The 19,157-nt window shown below is 35.7% G+C and overlaps 1 protein-coding gene across 5 annotated transcripts; it reads right to left on the bottom strand.

Moving 5' to 3' along the window:
• Nucleotides 1-6,182: 6,182 nt before the first annotated feature.
• On the bottom strand, nt 6,183-18,901 carry Rab3 (RAS oncogene family member Rab3). Of its 5 annotated transcripts, XM_083089125.1 has the most exons (5): nt 14,376-14,884; nt 14,051-14,296; nt 12,524-12,736; nt 11,991-12,281; nt 6,183-11,472 (listed from the first exon to the last, which is right to left on the bottom strand). In XM_083089125.1, exons 2-5 carry the CDS (start codon nt 14,177-14,179, stop codon nt 11,317-11,319), a joined length of 789 nt encoding a protein of 262 aa, XP_082945251.1. In that variant the 5' UTR covers nt 14,180-14,296; nt 14,376-14,884; the 3' UTR covers nt 6,183-11,316. The 5 variants fall into 5 exon arrangements, with proteins under 5 accessions (XP_082945251.1, XP_082945255.1, XP_082945253.1 ...); XM_083089129.1 differs by lacking the exons at nt 14,051-14,296; nt 14,376-14,884 and adding an exon at nt 18,475-18,901; XM_083089127.1 differs by lacking the exons at nt 14,051-14,296; nt 14,376-14,884 and adding an exon at nt 15,980-16,128.
• Nucleotides 18,902-19,157: the final 256 nt, after the last annotated feature.

Genomic DNA, 19,157 nt, shown 5'->3' with positions numbered 1-19,157 from the left:
TTGAAATTTGGTTGATTTTCCGAACGCCGCAAATTGTCGAGAGTTTCGTGTCGCCTTTTCATGAACCTTTCACAATCAGCTGTAATCAAAAAGTAACGGCGAGTCAAGTGATTAACGAGCGACCGCTTGTCGTCTTGTAATTACCGATTACTTTCATTGTCAGCCACATTCGAGGACAACGCGCCAAGATCAATTGATCGATTATCCGTAATCAAATAAGTTACACTTGAGCAGAATTTCGAAAGGTCAGACGAGCTGTTAAAGCTCGTGCACGGCCACCCTCTCATATACCTCATGCAGGAATTCTCGCTCTCTTGCTCGCCAAAGCTTCCGCAAAGGCATCGGATCTAGAAGTGTAAAGGAGGTGCGACACGCGATCGACTCGTGTGACGAAATTACACTTATAACGACGTATAAATCATTTGACCATAAAAAAATCATCATTATTACTGTCATTTATTAGCAGCATCTTACGGTTTTTATCATTATTATAATTAATTATTTATCGATATGTATAACGATTAATTGGATTGGTTATTTAATAAAATTCCTGTGAAATTAACGAAGCGCAATTATAAACGTATACAGTAATATAGCTAATTTATAGTAATAATGTTATGATATAAATGCATTACACATTTTATGTATAATTATAGTTATACATGTATTATATATCATAATCATATCAATTGGTAAATTTACGAATTAAATGAAATTAAATATACATTTCTCTCTCCTTGATAATTTACCAATTGATAAGATTATGATATATAATACATGTATAACTATAATTATACATAAAATGTGTAATGCATTTATATCATAACATTATTACTATAAATTTACATTATTACTATTAATTTTATTATATATATATATATATATATATATATATATATATATATATATATATAATAAAATTAAATTAACAATAAAATTAAATTTACAATGATAACTCAATGAAAACCTTTTAAAGACTTACAGACGGTGTACTAAATTTTGCTTCCCTCAGTTTATATTAGCACTCTGGTAGCTGAATATATTTCCCTTTAACGCACGGGCATACGTCAAACACGTGTTGCTACGCAATTCGTTACATTCGTGCGCGTCCGCTCGAGAGACGGTTCGTTGAGTGCCAAGGGCTTAATTTGTGCGGAATGAGAGATTAACCTGGCTTTAAAGTGATTTTAATACGAAACGCGCGACTGTTTTCGTCCTGTTCTCCCAGGACATGTCGTCGAGTACGACATTCTATCGTTTAAGCATACTCGGATTAAGAACCGCGATATTCGTCGTGTGCACGCGTGGCAAAAAAATTCTGTCGCTTTGACGTTTGACAATGAAATAGTAGCCGCGAGTGCACTCGACGCACGCATTGCTAACGCGATGCGTTACTGTAACTAATAATACCGCCGTGTTGCACAACACAGCACCTCTGGAAACAAAATATACTATGTACAGGTCGAGAGGTACTCGTGAAACTTTATTCCATCTCGGTTTATTCCAACATCACTATCCGTACAGACAGAAAAATGAAGATTAAACAAAAAATTTTTAGATAAAAATAAGAATCGTTCATCTCAATTAAAATTGAAACGCACGAATTAACTTTATAGTATTATATTAGTTTGTGTTTTTTTTAATTAATTTAAAAGAGAGATCTTTTCGCGAAAACTTATAACTTTGAGAAATATTATCGACTAGATGTTTCCTCAAAAAAATCGTTACCGACTTGAATATATATAAAATATTATTTTATAAATGAGAGAGAGAGGACCAGGAATCGCATTGCGTGCATGTGTAAATTTCTGGATGAAAGAATTTTATCCGCTTGTTTCCACGAGCGTTACGATAATCGAGAATTGTGTTATTTTAATCCAAATAATACGCAAAACACGGTTAGCGTGACAAAATGTGAAGAAGCACGTTCGCGAATATTGATCCACGTGTTCGGCTCAGTTTGCGAAATTTATATCTCTCTGTAATATTAAAGTTGATATATATGAGAGATCTGTTGGTCGCACACGAAGGGCGTCGTGTATGTTTAAGTTTGCAGAACGAATTGTCAAGGTTGCAATCCCGTTGGGATTAGTGGATTAGGTCGACTAGATCGGGAAATACATCTATATTTTCATACAATATTGTGATGTTGCAGAATTCAACAAAGCACATTCGTGACACGATAATTGAGGCGTGACGGCCAAGCTAATATTAATTTTTGCGACATTTAAATTCCTGTGCGTGCTTACAAATGTGATTGAATTCGGCATTATTTTCTCTTTCGTTTTAATGCGAATCATTCTTACTATACTGTTCCACTACGCTACAGTGAAATAATTGATTCGCGATATATATGCGTATAATAGAGCAAACATTTATGATATTATCTTCAATGAAAAATTATACGTTTTTTGAAAAAAAAAAAGATAATTTATTTTACATACTAATTAATTTATTTAATATATTTTAGAGATTGAAAAAAAGTATTTGATAACAAATTTAGTTTAATTTATATAATTTCTTTTTGCTTGATATTCAATCTTGTTATAAATTAGTGACCATTATATATTCTTTACGTGGGTTTTTATCGTTTTATCGCGTCGTTTCTTGCATGTTTAACGTTCGTTAACTGTCTCGTCTAGGAACAAAAAGATCATCGTCACGTAGCTGAGTCGAATCCTCCAGAGGACTAAGATGCTCATCAGGCACGACATTGCGCGCGAGTTACATGTGTGTATGTGTCGGACGACGTTCTATTTTCGAATCCATTTCACATCCCAGGTACTTTGGAATGAACGAAAACCGTCCATCACTTCGGTAATCTAATAAATATCGATGCGGATGTCGCGCGGGCGAGTTTTGTCCCCCTGGAGAATTCTCCGAGAACTGTCTTTCTCTTTGGCCTCCTCGTCGTCTTCTCCCTCTTCGTTTTCCGCCCCTTCAAGTTTCTTGTAACCCGGTATACACGATCGCGACATTGAGGCTTTGCAAAGACCGACCCAATTTTCCACGAATCCGCTGTATAACGACTTCGCTTTTGATCGAGTCTTGGCGTGCTGCACTCCGAAGACAATCTCGTTAGTCAACCTCGTCGTCGACCACGACGGCAACGGAAAAACTAATCATGCGCTACAAAGCCCCCGGGATTAATGGGGGATGCCTGGGCGGCGATTCGTGGTTTTTAAAATTCACGACACGTCTCGGCGTTTCTGTGTGAGGGTCTTAACTAACAAGATTACCGATACTACACACAGTGACCTCCATCGTCGTCTTTCATCTACGGATTCTTTGATCGATCCAGAATCGATTTTTCATTAACGAAAACATTGACGTATTCTCTTGACGGTTCCTCGAGAGGCTAGTGAAAGATATTGTCATATCCTCGAACTTTTGTCTTTAAGAAAAGATCAACGAAATTAGGTCGACGTGAGATAACTTTAATATTTACAAGATCCCAAAAGAATGATTTAGTTTATTTTTTATATCAGATTTGATGTTTTATACATGTGTGGCAAAATAAAAAATCGCATAAATCTAATAGAGTTATACGATATTTACCAGAATCGAGAACAAAAGTTGCTCTATATTCTTAATTTTTATTTAAAAAATATACATGTGCTTTAAATATTTATTTTGTAAAATTAGAGTGTTTTATATGTATTTTTTTGATAAATTCATGAGATGCAGGCGCGAGCAAAATCGCCGATCCACTAGTTCTAAATGAATCTGCCGACGTTTCACAACGTAGACCAGGTAGGCATAGACGGCCCTCTTCTCTGTGGGTCAATGCCTATCGACTATTTTTACCGTATTGAAAGACAAGAAGGCTTTGTTCAAAGAGGTATTCATTTATAGCCTCTTTTAAATGTTGAAGAAAAGGTGCAAAAATCTTTTCCAATACACCTTATCTCCATCTGATATATAATATCTGCACAATATCTAGAAAAATTCTCCGCTTAATTCTTAAAAAATACATTATTTTATTTTTAAATTAATGTGTCTCAATAATCATAGAAATATCTCTAACCAAAATACATATAATGATATTAAATTTTCAAAAAAAAAAACTCATAATTTGCATGAATTTTAAGTAATTGTGTGATGTGATAAAATAGTTTAGATAATATATTTTTTTACCGTCAAACATTCTCTATGCATCTAATCTATTCTACAGATGTATCATTTCATTAATTATTCTACGCACAAAAAGAAGCTAGGTCAATTTATAGAAAAGTTACTCGTAGATACTTCTGTAACCGTAATGATTTACGAGTCCCGTTTGTCTCGACTTTTGATCGTTAACAAAATAGCTACAATGCTAGCGCTTGTTTTCGGGCGAGACAGAATCAAATTGCAACGAGCTGCCAAGGATCTCCCAAAGTGCATCGCGTCGCGATTCCGCGTCGTCGATGCGAAAGAGCGAAAGAGAGAGAGAGAGAGAGAGAGAAAAATTGAGAGGGAGAAAAAGAGAGATGCAATAGGGTGAGAGGCAATGAGGCAAATATCTCGAATGTTTTCCCGGTGCAATCGGGCATGCGACATCGGGGACATCTCGCAGGGCCAACAACGCGAGTGCATGTCGTTGCTGCGGGCGCCAGATTTTTCCTGGACACGGGAGCGAGGATCGAGCTTCCCGCGTCGTCGGTCTGCTGCCAAGAAATCTATTTGCGGCGGCGTCGCTACGTTTTTGGACGACCAAGGACAGCTAACAACTCTCTTATTTGCCTTTATTCGCCCTTAAAGTTCGATTCGCCTTTTTCGATTCGATCTTTCAGATTTAACATAATATTGTGCAAGCATTTATTAATAATCGTGCTGTCAACACTTTCGATTCGCATGCGATATTTGAAATGTTAAATAATTTAATAAATTATTAAATTATATATATATATATATATATATATATATATATTAATTTTAAATTGAGAAAAATTATTTGACAGATAAAAATTTTCTATGTGAAATTTGGTAATTTTCTAAAGATGTATGCACACAAATTAATTTTTATAATTTTTTTTTGTACTTTGATTGGCATTACAACATCATGAATGTCCAACTTGTACCTATAATAGCCATTAAAAGTGTCGAGACTTCATCTGTGGACGATTGCCAAGTTCCAGGAGGATATTCTCACTATAATTTATTTATAATGATATATCTGCGTCGTATAAATTTTATGAAAATGTTTCAATGATTAATAATTACTTTGCGTAGATGTGAATTTTAAAGCCTATTATCTCGATGCTACATTTATTACAAAATATTTTATAGTGAAAAAAATATATAAACTTTAAACACAGATAATGAAACAACGTATTTAACCAAAAAAAGTAAAACACGGTGTTTGAAATAAAATTTTGCGACAATCTAATATATAACAAAATCTATTATAACAATATTCTGTATCTTGTTAACGACAATTATATATTAACTCAATTATTTCCAAACTTTGCTTGCAATAAATTGCAAGTGGAGCAGCAGCAAATAGAATTTAATATTCAAAATATATAAAATTTTATCGCCAATTTTTTTTACACTCATCTTTTTAATAATTAAAAATATTAAAAATATTAATAGAGTAGAAAATAGCGTAGTTGGACGGATAATGACATTTCATTCTCTTCTTCGATATGATTATTTTTTTATTTCTTCCCGATCTCTCGTAAAATGGATATCCTTTCGTCACCGAAATATTTAGTGTCAGTGAGCTTGGATGCAATTACGACAGTCTGCCGGATTTTGAGCTCTAATTTTGTATTCGCACGTAATTTTAGAGAGGGACGTAATGTGCACCTTTTCAATGACGCGTTTCTATTTTTATGCTGTGTGTGAGAAGAGAAAGAATTAAATTACCCGAATTTGAACGTTCTCCCAAATTTTCACGTGTGAAATAATTATGATCAGTTAGAAATAATTATAATCGGCGTTTAAATTGAATTTGTTCGAATTGAGCTTAAATCTTCCCTGATTATCTTTGTAAGCATTCTCTCATCGATAAATGAAAAAAAAAATCTATCGCACACTAATATTAATATTATTTAATAATTTTCTTACTTAAATATTTTCGCGTAGAGAGAGTTTCTAAATATTTTCTCACATTCTTCTTACCTTTCGCCTCTTGAGGAACATTCGTTGGAGCAGGTTCGTTGGAGAAAGAAACGCAAGAAGCGGCACAACGTTACTCCCGTGGAGAAAATCGTTATCGCTGACTGTATTTGTTTCTATACAATTAAGCTCTGTCTATATATATGATCGATGCTTGATACACTGGCGTACAATGAAGCTTCATCGTCCTAAATATTCGGGGAGAGGGGAGAGTTAATCTCCGTCGCGATAAATCGCAAGTCGTCGGATATTTCGAGATCGACGAGCGACAATGACCGAGAATCTTTTAAGATATGCGCTATGCAAGGCAGGAATGACAGGTAGCGACGATGCAGTCGTAAACTCTCGCACATCTCTTTCTCTCTTTTTCACGAAAAGAATTGACAGTGTCCCCTATCGTATCGACGTTTATAACAAGAGATCGATCTCGCCGGCTGTTTTGCGAAACACTCGATAATTCTTTCGCGACATGAGCGAAGATACGTTCCTTTTGCGAAAAATATCCCGCTAGTTGACCAGAGGATTCCAGTTGATACGATGATATGAAAACGCTTCGCAGAAAGAAAGACGAAAGAATCTACTTTATTTTCCGAATCTTAGAATTATGGCCGAGTGGCTTTAGAAGAGAATTGGCTTTAAATTTCTATATCTTTATATTTTTTTTTTATCGATAGAAAGAAAGCCGAAAGGATATTTTAGAAGACGTACATCCGAATGGATTTTTCAAATTGCATATTTTCGCATAATAGATAAAAGTCGATTCGTTCCTTCATTCGTCGATTTTTCTGCAAGGCGAATAATAGTGGAATTGGGGTGAAGACTAATCGAGAGTCGTGTTACAATTGAGCGAGATTGCGATGAGCGATCTGCCAATTGCGTCTACCAATTGGTCCTCCGAATTGTTTGTCAATGATTTGTACACGTATTGCAAATTATAGATTTACTCCACTGCTCGTTTTTTCTTCCTTTTCTCTGTATGTCTCTCTTGCTCTCACTCTCACACACGCACACACTCTCTCTCTCTCTCTCTCTCTCTCTCTCTCTCTCTCTCTCTATTCTCGTACGTGCACGCGTACATATTGCACATGCAACGCGTATGATACACAATTAGTTTTGTCATTTTTTTTTAAATATATATGTATATATATTGTTTACATTTGTCGCTACGTCAAATTTTTTCATTGTAATTTTCCTGTGTTACATTTTCTCATTTCCTTTCGCTCGTTTTTTCTTTTTCTCTCTTTCTCTCTCACACTTTTCATACACTTTCATACACACATTCTCTCTCTCTTTCTTTCTCTTCCTCTCTCTCTCTCTCTCTCTTTCGGGATTTGTGTCATTAACGGATTGTGCACATATACACGTATAATTAACATATACGACGTAGCGGTCGTTGAAAACATCCATGATTGAGACTTCTGCTACAAGTATACAGCTTATTTAGAATACAACTGTTTTACAAATCATCAACGTAACGCCTGTGGTGTGAATTTCTCTTTCTCATGTGTGTCTGTGTTACTCCTTTTCTTGGTGTGATATATTCATGTGTGTGTGTGTGCGCGTGCGTGTATGTGTCTGTATCGATAGATTATTGTTTTATCGTTAATGTAATTATAGTTAATATTAGGCGTATATATATAGTACAGTTTACACACCGTACAATACATACAAATACCCGCGACAACCGGAAGAACATTTCTATTCCATAAAAAACAGAGATCAAAATTGTCCCCGTTTCTCGTTCTCAGTCGCTCGATCGAGGACGCGATTGCTATTGACGATTCGCAACAATTTCGCCAGATTTGCGATCGGTTAATCGCATCGTGTCAATTAATTAATCGCGTCCGGTGTCGCGGGTCGCGTGACTTCTGGCATGTTTCTCTCGCTAAATTAACGCATTACACATTACACCTTATTACAGATTCAGTGATATATAATAGATACCTTTTTGTTTTTATTATCTCACTTATGTACAGAGGGCAGCTTGCCTATAGTAGGTAGGTAGATAGATTTTTAACGCCGGATGACGACTGAAGGTAGTAGTAATAGTAGCGGGACGCTGGTACTCCTCGATAATTGACGCCAGATCGATGCTCCTGGTTCCCCTCTGGATGCTTCGCGGTATCGTCGAATACAGCCCTATCGTTATCTAGATCTTCGTCGATACCGATATTAACATTCGCCATTGCTTAAATAATTTCGCAAAGAGTACTATTTCGAGGTCGATACAATATATAAAGTCGCCGAGTGATAATTACTGATTGCGTTGCACGTTATAACGCGACATCGCGTTGTCTCGAAAATTCGGAGATTCAAATTTATGGTTTACATTTTTTACGGTTCACCGAAGGGTCGTTTTCTTTCGTAATCTTGTCATTTTATTTGATGGATAATTAGGCAGATAATTGGTTAAACTTATAAAAAGAACTACAGAAATGAAAATTTTCTCTCGCGATATGACTCTCTTATCGCTTTTTATTGATAAATATTATTTCATTTTCTCTAAAAGAAAGAAACGCGCGACAGAAGAGACTTTACGAGATGTCAAAGAAATTACATTAGTTCAAGATTAATAAAAAACAAAATATCGATAAATGCAATCAAAAACTTTTCAGGAATGTCAAGGTTTGACATTATAATTAATTTGCATAAATGACACCTTAAAGTGTCTGCGAAGATGCGCTTCAGTCGCAACGAAAAATGCATTTAGCATCCAAATGCTAAATTTTAAAATACTCGAACTTTCGTGAATGAAAATAAATTGTGCATATTTGATCGGCATCGTCATTGTCGCTTTATATTTAAATTACGAGAGTTATACTCACCGCGAGTATAGTATACATCAGTGAATTATCGATTGTGCTTGAATAATCGAATACTACCAGTTAAAAAAATATTTCAAGTGTTGAAAAAGTTTGGATAACGAGATATTTTATTTCTTTAGAAGATAAACTTAAAAGATTCTTTTCAGTAACATATTATTTAATTAGTTTTCAAAAAATACGTAAGGTAAAGTTATCTATTATGCGGTTAAAATTTTATTTTGCTTGGGTATTCATGAAGTTATGAATATTGAGATAAGAGTCGTTTGCAAAAAATATCATTAGTCTTATTCTACATAATAAGCTTCTTGTTTGTGGTATAACTTTCTATCAATTAGTTGTTTATAGTAAAAAATAAAATTTCTCTGGAATTATTCGTTACTTGGGGAGATAAACGGTTGATGTTCATTTTCTTTTTATAAACTATTTAAAAATTTAAAATTTGTTTTTTTATAATTTTATTATGATCCAAAATTAGACTAATTGTAAGTATTTTTTTTATTCTATTTGATTTTTAATTCTTTTTTTTTATTCTATTTGATTTTTAATGATAAAATAATTTTTTAAGCATTTGCTGACACTTTTCATAACAGAATTTCATGTTATAATAGTCGGGAATGTTGTTAAAAAAAATTTATATACTTAAAAATTTTTAATAATATATTCTTTCAATTTTATCTTTATTTTATGTCAGATGTAAACGTTTAATACTCCCCATTAAAAATTCGATTTTGCTTAATTACACATTTGTTTTAGTTTGCTATTAATTTTTCAAAAATGCTCTCATATTAGGTAACTTTACCCTAAATCATTGAAATATATTTTTTTTATGTTATAATTTTATTTTATTAATAATTTTTCCCTTTATAGAGTATTCGATTATAGATTGATCACGTGAAATTTATTCAATCGTTTCCACGTGAATTACAACGAATATTAATGTAATAATCGTTAAAACAACTGCTCGCGTATCTTATGTTGCTTTTGCATTTAACCTTTCATCTTCTTAGATTGTCGCAAATGTTTAACCGTTTGTTTCTGTCATTCAATTTTTAGTCACAATAAAATAAATTGTTTTAAAATAGGACTAAATATTTAAATAAATATTTTTTAAAATGATACTTTTTTACAATTCGCACAATTACATTTTTGAAGCGATATTTAAAAAAACGAAATTTCGCATATATTTGCATATTATGCAGATAATTCTGCATTAGATTAAAGAAGCTAAAAGGTTAATTCGATTTTTCTATTACATTTCCAATTAATCAATTCTAAATTTGTGTAACTTTATCGAATGATTGACGCTTATTGTCAGACTTTCTTGGGCGCATTTTACTTAATGCACAAACTTGAGTCACTCCCTTCGGTTATGCCCGATATTTCTGCATGAATCTATAATGCCAAACATCGAGTGAGCAACATTGTTCCCGCTATAACGATCGTCGTCATTAATTATTATCAACCGCGAAACAATATAATCTTCGAGTATCTTCGTACTCCTAATATCTTTTCTTCGCGCAATTTTCTATCTCTTTTTTTCGTAACAGAAATCAAAACCTGCATTTCGTTGAGCTCAGATCTCGATGCAACAGATACGCGAGAATAATCCTGAAATAGTCTAGTATAAGTTAATAAATAAATAAAAGACACATATTTCACACGCAGTTATGTGCATAACAATCTTAGCATAAAACACGTGAAATTTAAGATATTTCTTAAAATTTAATCTTTATAAAGTTAACTTCTTAATAAGGTTGTAAAAAGCACAGATATTTCAAGCTTAATTTCTGTTGCTTCAGAGATTAAATCTTTTGCCTTCTTTGATTCTTTAAAAGAAAATAAGAAATAAATTTAAGCAATCTTTATAATAATCTAACGAGCAATCCGTAAACTTATATCGTCAATAACCACCCTAATTAATATTATGTATACTTTTGATAAGAAAATGCAATGATCAGCGTGTCTGCGGCATGGAAATTTGAACTTATCGAAGTCCATCCCTGGCTCTTATCAAATGGATGAACCGAAAGGAGGACCACGGCCGATCGGTCATTGGCCAATTTGGTCGCACCTCGATGATCACAATCGTTATGTGTGTGTATATATATTTATATATATATAATTATAGCGTACATTAGATTCATTTTACGTATCATTTCGCGCCGAGAAAGAATGAAAGGAAATAGAGAACGAAAAAGGCAGCCTCCGAAATAAATAACGTAGGAACGACGAAGTAAGTGGACTAGTTAACTCGCCAGCGTCGCACACGACACTTCCTCCTTTTTTCCCTTTCCTCTCTGTCTAACACACGCAACACACACGTGCAACACACACATACGATCTCTCTGGATTTTTTCTCCCTCCTGCATGTCGTCTCGCATTTTTTTTAGCAATTACAGTTAGCGTTCGCTGGATTGGTCGGCTGATCGGTAAGTCGTTGACCCTTGGTCTGGCCCATACCGCCCGCCATCAGGGTCGGATCATTGTCTAAAGATTCGCTCATCTTGTCGCATATTATATCCACCAGCGTCTCGAACACCGCCTGTTGAAACGAGAAAGAGAGAGAGAATCGATCATATGTGTGACCTCGCGACAAGCGGGATCGATATCCGCGCGTTTTCGCGGCACCATAAAGTACAAGATTGTATATCAGAGATTTGTGTGGAACGGCACTTCTCTCAAAAATTCTCGCAAGGATTTTTGAATTATTCCCACTCGAGTAAAAACAATTTATAAAATCACTCAATTTCGAATTATTCCGAACTATTTCGAATTTTTTGGAAGTTATTTTCTAAACAAGTTACTTCTTTGAAGGAAATACGTTACTTTATCAGTTTACTATAAATATTCAACTAAATGCGCAATTATACTTTGTACGTTATCTTATGTAAACCAACAAAAACTGGAAAAAAATATTTTTTAGTTTTTTTTTTTACAATTAAAGGTACCAATTAATTGTCAATATTTTTTATAACTGTGAAAATATATTTCGAGAATTTAATCTCATTTATCAGCTCGTGACGATTTAAAGAATGTTTGCAACACGCAAGACATACATACCTTAACGTTGATATTCTCCTTGGCTGAGGTTTCAAAGAATCGTACCCCTAATTGTTCCGCCAACTGTTTACCTCTTTCGGCACTAATTACCCTCTCTTCTTCCATATCGCACTTGTTGCCCACGAGGATAACCTGGGCGTTGTCCCACGAGTAGTTCTTTATTTGTGTGATCCAATCTTGGACCGAGTTAAAGGACTCCTCGTTTGTGATATCGTACATTAAAATGAAGCCCATTGCGCCTCTGTAATAGGCCGTTGTGATCGTTCTGTATCTCTCCTGACCTGCCGTGTCCTGTAAGGATAATCAATAAGGAATCAACAAATATAATGCACTTTTATATAAGATAATCAAGTGTAATCAATAATGCATGTAAACGTGATATCTGCAAAATAAGCGAAGAAAAAGTTACAAAAATATCGGTTAAAATCTAAAAGCAATACATTCATAATGCATGCAAATCACTATTTTTTATGCGCGAACGATTATCGAAAAATATTATACGAGCGTGAATGGACAAATGAAGATATACTGACCCAGATCTGTAACTTGACCCTTTTATCATGTCTGAAGACGGTCTTCACTTTAAAGTCAATCCCTACGGTCGACACAAAAGCCGAAGTGAAGGAGTCATCTGCGTAGCGAAAGAGGAAGGAGGTTTTTCCAACGGATGAATTGCCGATTATCAGCAATTTGAACATGTAATCAAAGTTCTGATCCGCGGCATCTCTGCCATCCTGGCGCGCCATCTGCGAAAAAATTGGCTTTAGAAAATTTAATAATTTTTATTTATACATTTTTTAAATTTATAAAAAAATTAGAATATACATACTAGAATATACATGTATAAATTATTTTTTTAAAAATTTGTATAAATTAAAAGGAATTAAACGTAAAAGATTATTAATTTCTTAAAGCAGGATTTTAAAAAAGGATCTTTAAAAAAAGAATTAGATTTATGATTATATATATAATAGTGTGATTAATGATTATAGGAAAATGTTTACATCGAAATAACATATATATATTATTTTTTTAGATTTTGTGGCATTTATTCACGGATCGACGATTCGAGGGAGAGGATAATGTGACTAGGCTCGTGTATTTCGATTAACTTTGCACGTGCTTGCATCGTAAAATTACGACCGTGATGGTCAAGAGAAGAAGCCGCTCGATGCAACAGATGCATGTTTACGATGCATGATTCGTCGCAGTTTATCGGACCGCATCATCACGTTTGAGAAAATATTGGATAAAAATATCGAAAAGTTGGAGGCCGCAATATGTAAAGACCCTACATGAGAGAAGGTCAGTATACAACTTTAGTTAACATCTTATTCGGAGATTCAATTTTGATTCATCAATTCAGTGGCATTAATGAAAGGCATTGTAAGTTGTACTTTTATTTTTTTAAAAGAAAATTATTTGTATATTGATTTCTCAAAAGTTGATTTATCACTTAGAGTAGAAAATATTAAATAGATACTAAACTGCGTGGATTTTAAAATTACAATTTTTCAGAATTTACTGACAAAATGATATTGGATATAATTTTCTTTTTCTGAAAATACAATACTTACATTACATTATATACTTTAATTTAACTTATTTTATTTAACGATGTCACTGAATGATAAATTAATCAATTGACATCAAAAAATTATACATGATTAAATAATTTTAGGATAGTAATTTCTAAAATATCTAAAACTCTTGTCTATTTTCTGAAGGCAAAACACGTTATATAAATAGAAAAGTAATTAAATTTAAATCATTAAAAGAAAATTATATTTTATTGGCATCTTGCGTATGTAACCATCTCAATTGTCTGTCAACTTCACCATCAAGTAATTCATTAGTCTTATAAATCTCTCGTTGTCAATTAAATTGCAGACGGAAAATTAAATTACTCGATCGTGGAGTTCATAAATCATCAATATTATCGCGCATGGACGGTCTTAATTGAAGTCCATTGAATTCTCTCTCGCGCGCTTTGTTTCTCTTAGGTTTTCTTTCGCTCGAAACGCAATAGATACATATCGAGAGAGTCGATATTCCGATACCATATTATTCTTCTGCGAGGTAATCTCGACGATGGATAGCATCCGGGCCATCCGCGTACGTAGCTCGAAAACGGAATCCTCGACCGGCGTGGAAGATGCGCTCTTGCACTTCCTCGACATTTTACACATAACATGCGACACCCGATTGATCTCTCACGTCCTTTGCTCTTCCTTTATTGCGGTCTTCGATCACATTAACGGGGCTATTTCTCTCAATTCTCTTGCTCTCTAGTCTCGTTTTATTAACTGCAATTTATTATGCCACTTTTATTTATCTTAAATCGCCTTTTGTAATCTCGTTTCATCGACGCTCTAATTTATTTACCGTTTAATCAAACGCCTCACACGTTTTGTCAACTAAAATTCATCAACTGCTTCGTTAATCGATTCTAGTCTTGTTTTATTAACCGTTTCATCAAGCGCGTGTAACAGCTTATTTTGAGACAGAATTATCAAGTAACGATGTCCGTACAACACTTTGATTACATTTGATCGAACTATAATTTTCCCTTCGAAAACCAGCTCACTTGAGGATTATCGGCCATCGGATTATAATTACTATCGAACATGTATTTATTATCATCACGGTCACCATTTATTCCTCTTTGACACCTACGCGAGATGCAACATATTGTCTGTTTTAATCACTCGACTGCGCTTAATTAATTAATTGAGGATGATTCATGGGTGATATTGAATAGTAAAGAAATTGTTGTAGGAGGTGCACTATGTTCGCGACGAACGGCATCACGGCAATTATTCAAGTCGACACGATTAGCGAGCGACGTGGCCACGTTTGCGGTTTCTATCTTTCTTTCGACGTATGATATATTTCTTCCGCACTCACGTGTCGATGACGATAATCAAACCTGCGATAGTCTGCGGTCGCGCAGGTGCGTACAGTCGCGATCGCGTCGCCTCAATTCACTCCTCTCTTGGATATTTGCTCGATGAATAATTGAAATCTTGCAAATCTTATCCGTGACTTTCTGTGGAAATACCTGTTTGTTCGCGTCAACTATCTTTTTTCATACAATCTAAATTATTTGTCATATAAATATTGCCGGGCTTAAATTAAAATTTTATATTAGAATTATATCTATGTGTGTGAAATTGAATTAATGGAGTGAAATTTTATTATTCACTTTTTGCACCTCATTGGTTACTTGAAAAAAATATTTATTTTTCAAAGCCTGTGTGTATAAAAATTGTTTAAGAAGAAAGAATATTTAAAAGAATTATTTAAAAATTATTTAAAATTCTCGTTAAGGAATACGATCGATATTTTTACGAGAAGAATAAAACTTGATTTCAATGTAATCTATACAATTAATAAAGATATCGTCGTCTTTCGTAATTTGTTTTCTTTCTCTTTCTCGATGCAGAAGTAACGCCAGACATAGCGGAGAATACGTAAAATGTAAGAGAAGTTGCGAAACTCATCGATTACCGACTCGTCAAAAGTTACACGGCTATACTCACAGTGAGAAATAAATCGGTGGATTAAGAGCTATAAATACCCTACGCGAATGTAAAACCGCGGGCGAACCGAGAAACTTTTAGATCCGATGGCAGGTCCCTATCGATTTCACGCTCGATTCGTCGCGCGAATTATTTCAGAAGTAAAAAGTGTACGATCGTGATTTCGTTGCTCTTTAACTCCAAGTTTTATATGAAAAATCATAATATTTCTCAAAGCTGAAGTCTCGGATTGATTTCTACTTTTTCTACTTTTTTGAGCGAAATTTTTTGCGGTTGAGGCCATTATAAATTCCAGTTTGAAAATATGGAATTAAAAAATTTTTTTTCCGAGAAACGAAAAATTTTCTGAATTTTTAAGCTTTAATATATATTTATCTTACATTTTTTAAATTTTATTTTAGTTTTTTTTTTGTGAAATTTAGTTTCTAATTCTCTAGTTTCGCTTACATATGATTGAAACATTATTGGCATCTTGACATTGTCGATCGGAAGAGTTCACACTTGCAATTTTCTTCAACTTATTTCAAATCGGCAGGTCTTTTCATTTCGCGTATTGTTGCTCGGAAACGTTAAAACGGATCCGATCGAGACGATCGCGCGGGATATACTGTATATACATAATTATTTTACGAGAAGCGCGCAATAAAAGGATAAAATCTCACCCGGAAGATTGCGTCACGTACTTATACACGCGCTTCAACACACGTATGATTACGGTAGTTGGAGGAAAGTAGGACAAGGTTTTCCGAGTACGATAACGATATCGGTCGCCATATGTCATGTCAACGTTAAATACAGTCGGTTCTCGTAAAAAAGAAACAGGTGTAAGTATGTTAACTGCACCACCTGCGCGCATTGTTGCGTAGCGTTACGATGATTTCTGTGACGATGGGTAATTGCGTGTGTCTGTCGGTGGACAGATGATTGAGGCGACGGGCGTTTTACGGAGGTCAAGCAGATACGGAAAATCGATGGCACGGCGACGGGATAAGTCCATTTCCTCTCCGCGACTTGGCTCGCTCGAAATTCCCAAGTGACTTTTTATTATTAATGCCAAAACATAAAGTTGTAATAGTAAAGTAATATTCGATACTCTTTTTTATTTTCTTAGTTATTTAAACCTTGGATCTCTTCTACAGCATATTTTTTTAAAGAAAAACCTCATTGAAATGTGTGTTTACATCTTCACAAGAGCCACGTTTTAAATATTCTATCCAATATAATTTTGTAAAATATAAAAATTCAACTTGTAAAATAATTTAATATAATAATGTAATAGTCGTTAAAATTCGAGATTAGAATTAAAATCGTAGAGGAAAAAAATTGTAGAGAAAGACAAATCTTTTCTTTGACTTTGACACTTGGACGCGAGTCGCCTTTTCATGGAATCGCGGGGGAGCGCAATTAGTATAGTCGACGGACGCGTAATGACCCGATCCGTATTCGCAATCACGTCCGCGATCCCGTCGATCTCGTTGACGACAGCGACGGAGAACGACATTGAGGGAGCAAATATTTTCGTAGAGGCAAATCGATTGTTACACCCGGTGCCCACCCACGCTCGCGCTCTCGCGCCGCCCGTCCCGTTACGTAGTTTCGATTTCAGTGCATCGGCAGAATGAACGGCGGCGAAAGATGGAGCCCTCGTTTACGTCAGAGACACGCGCGTCAGCGCAAAGATATCGAGTCTTTAAACAACTCCCCGCTACTTTCATCGAAAACGAATAATTAATCCCTTCGAGATGCGCAACTGATTACCGATGTCTCGCGTGTTCATTTATTTCGTAAAATAATCACGAATAATTGTCAATTTTACCCATCTTGGAAGCTAATAAAAGACGGCAAAATTAACTATTGTAAAATTAGATAAATAAAAGAGAGAGAGAGATGGAAATTGAAATAAAGCAACTAAAATTTACAAATTTAAAAAAATGAAAGATACTTGTCATGTTAATATATTATAATTAATAAAATATTCATTTTTTGTTATTTTATCAATAAGACTCTTATAAGAAGTTTGTATCTACCAGATATCTCTCGAAAGGATTAATGATAAGAATCAATGCTAACTTTCATCTTAATTACGCCGAAGAATTACCGATGAACTATCTGATGACAAAGACCGGATATGCAGCTAGGTGTTGCACGACAGGTAACTAACTTATCAGCATGTCCTCTAATCTCGGCTCTCCTCGCTTTAACTTTGAGGGAAAAGCTGCGGGAGAAAATTTATTTACGTAACGCGATTTCTCTGCGAAATCTTAACACCGTTTCACCAAATCTTAACTAATCTCGGAAAGAAATGTCGACGCGAAATAAATAAACGGTTAGGCTTTTGGAATTGATTGAGAGGGAAGGGAGCGTGGTCACCTCACAACGATTCTACGACGTCGCATGAAACGCAGAAAGTAAGCCTGAATGAATGAAAAGTCTGGCGATCATGCCCGCAGTTTTCACGATTGATAGAAAGCGAGAAAGCTAAAAACAAGTTTGTACCGTCGAATTGACATTTATACATTGATATTCGTACGTGACAAATGTGGTCTAAATATACACCTAAGGGAGAGAGAAAGAGAGAAAGAAAGGCATTGGCGAAAGATAAAATTGCGATTATCCGTATATATCGATCAAATTTTTTCACGTTTTACATCTTAAAATCAAGAAGGAGAAAACGAAATAAAATAAAGCAATTTATTTAGGAACAGGAGTAGACAGAGCAGCAGGCAGGAATGAAAAGAGACCGAAAGAAAGAAGAGAGAGGGAGAGAGAGGGAGAGATAGAGAGAGCGAGAGAGATAGTTGGAGAGAAATCAATAAGCAAGCTATCGCGACGAGCTTATTTCCTCGAGGAAAATCTCTCTCTCCTTCTCTCTTCCTCCTTTTCGACTTGACACTTTCTGCCGATCGCCAAGCAAAGATTCTCGCGGACTGTCAAAGTGTCACCTGGAAGAATCACTCCCTAGGAACGGGATAGGAGATTGTCTCCCTTGGCGGACGACGGATCGCTCTCCCTGATGACGGTCGATGTGGGAAATCCCGCGCCGATTTGGCTGTCGATGCGACGTGAGATGCGACGACGGATGCACCACGCGCTGCGCTGCGCTCGGCTCGACCGATCGATTAATATTTAACGCGCACGACGGGGGGAGGGGAGGGAGGGGGTTGCGAGCGATGCGAACGAGAGAGGAGCGCAGACGGGGACGTTTTCCCTCTCGGATGTAGCCGCGCTCTCGCGATTGCGGACCACAGTCAGCACACGATGCACGCAGGGGGTGTTATTTCAGCGGCAGAGATTACAGTGGCGAGGAGACTGGTGGACTGCTCGGACTCGGCGAAGCGTCTCGCGCACGGCCACCGTAAACCGCCCGAGTCGCTTGTCTCTATATAGCTAAAGATATCGACCATTCCGACGACGACGGGCGGGGGTCGTCGTCGACGACGATCCGGCGGGGGTAGTAGGATCCGCGTCTGCGCGCCGCCGACAACCCCCGACTGACATCAATATAATCGTGAATAGAAGCACACCGGGCTCGTCGGGGGAGAGAGAGAGGACACTTGTTGATCCGCGGGGATATGGGCCGCGGATGAATCTCGTCTCGTAGTCGACTTTCGCGACTTTCGATCCG

The sequence above is a fragment of the Camponotus vicinus genome, unplaced genomic scaffold (assembly GCF_025532165.1).
Source record: "Camponotus vicinus isolate PSW18456_S1 unplaced genomic scaffold, iyCamVici1.0 SCAF_14, whole genome shotgun sequence".
Lineage (NCBI taxonomy): Eukaryota > Metazoa > Arthropoda > Insecta > Hymenoptera > Formicidae > Camponotus > Camponotus vicinus.
This window is presented reverse-complemented; position numbering and strand designations above follow the sequence as displayed.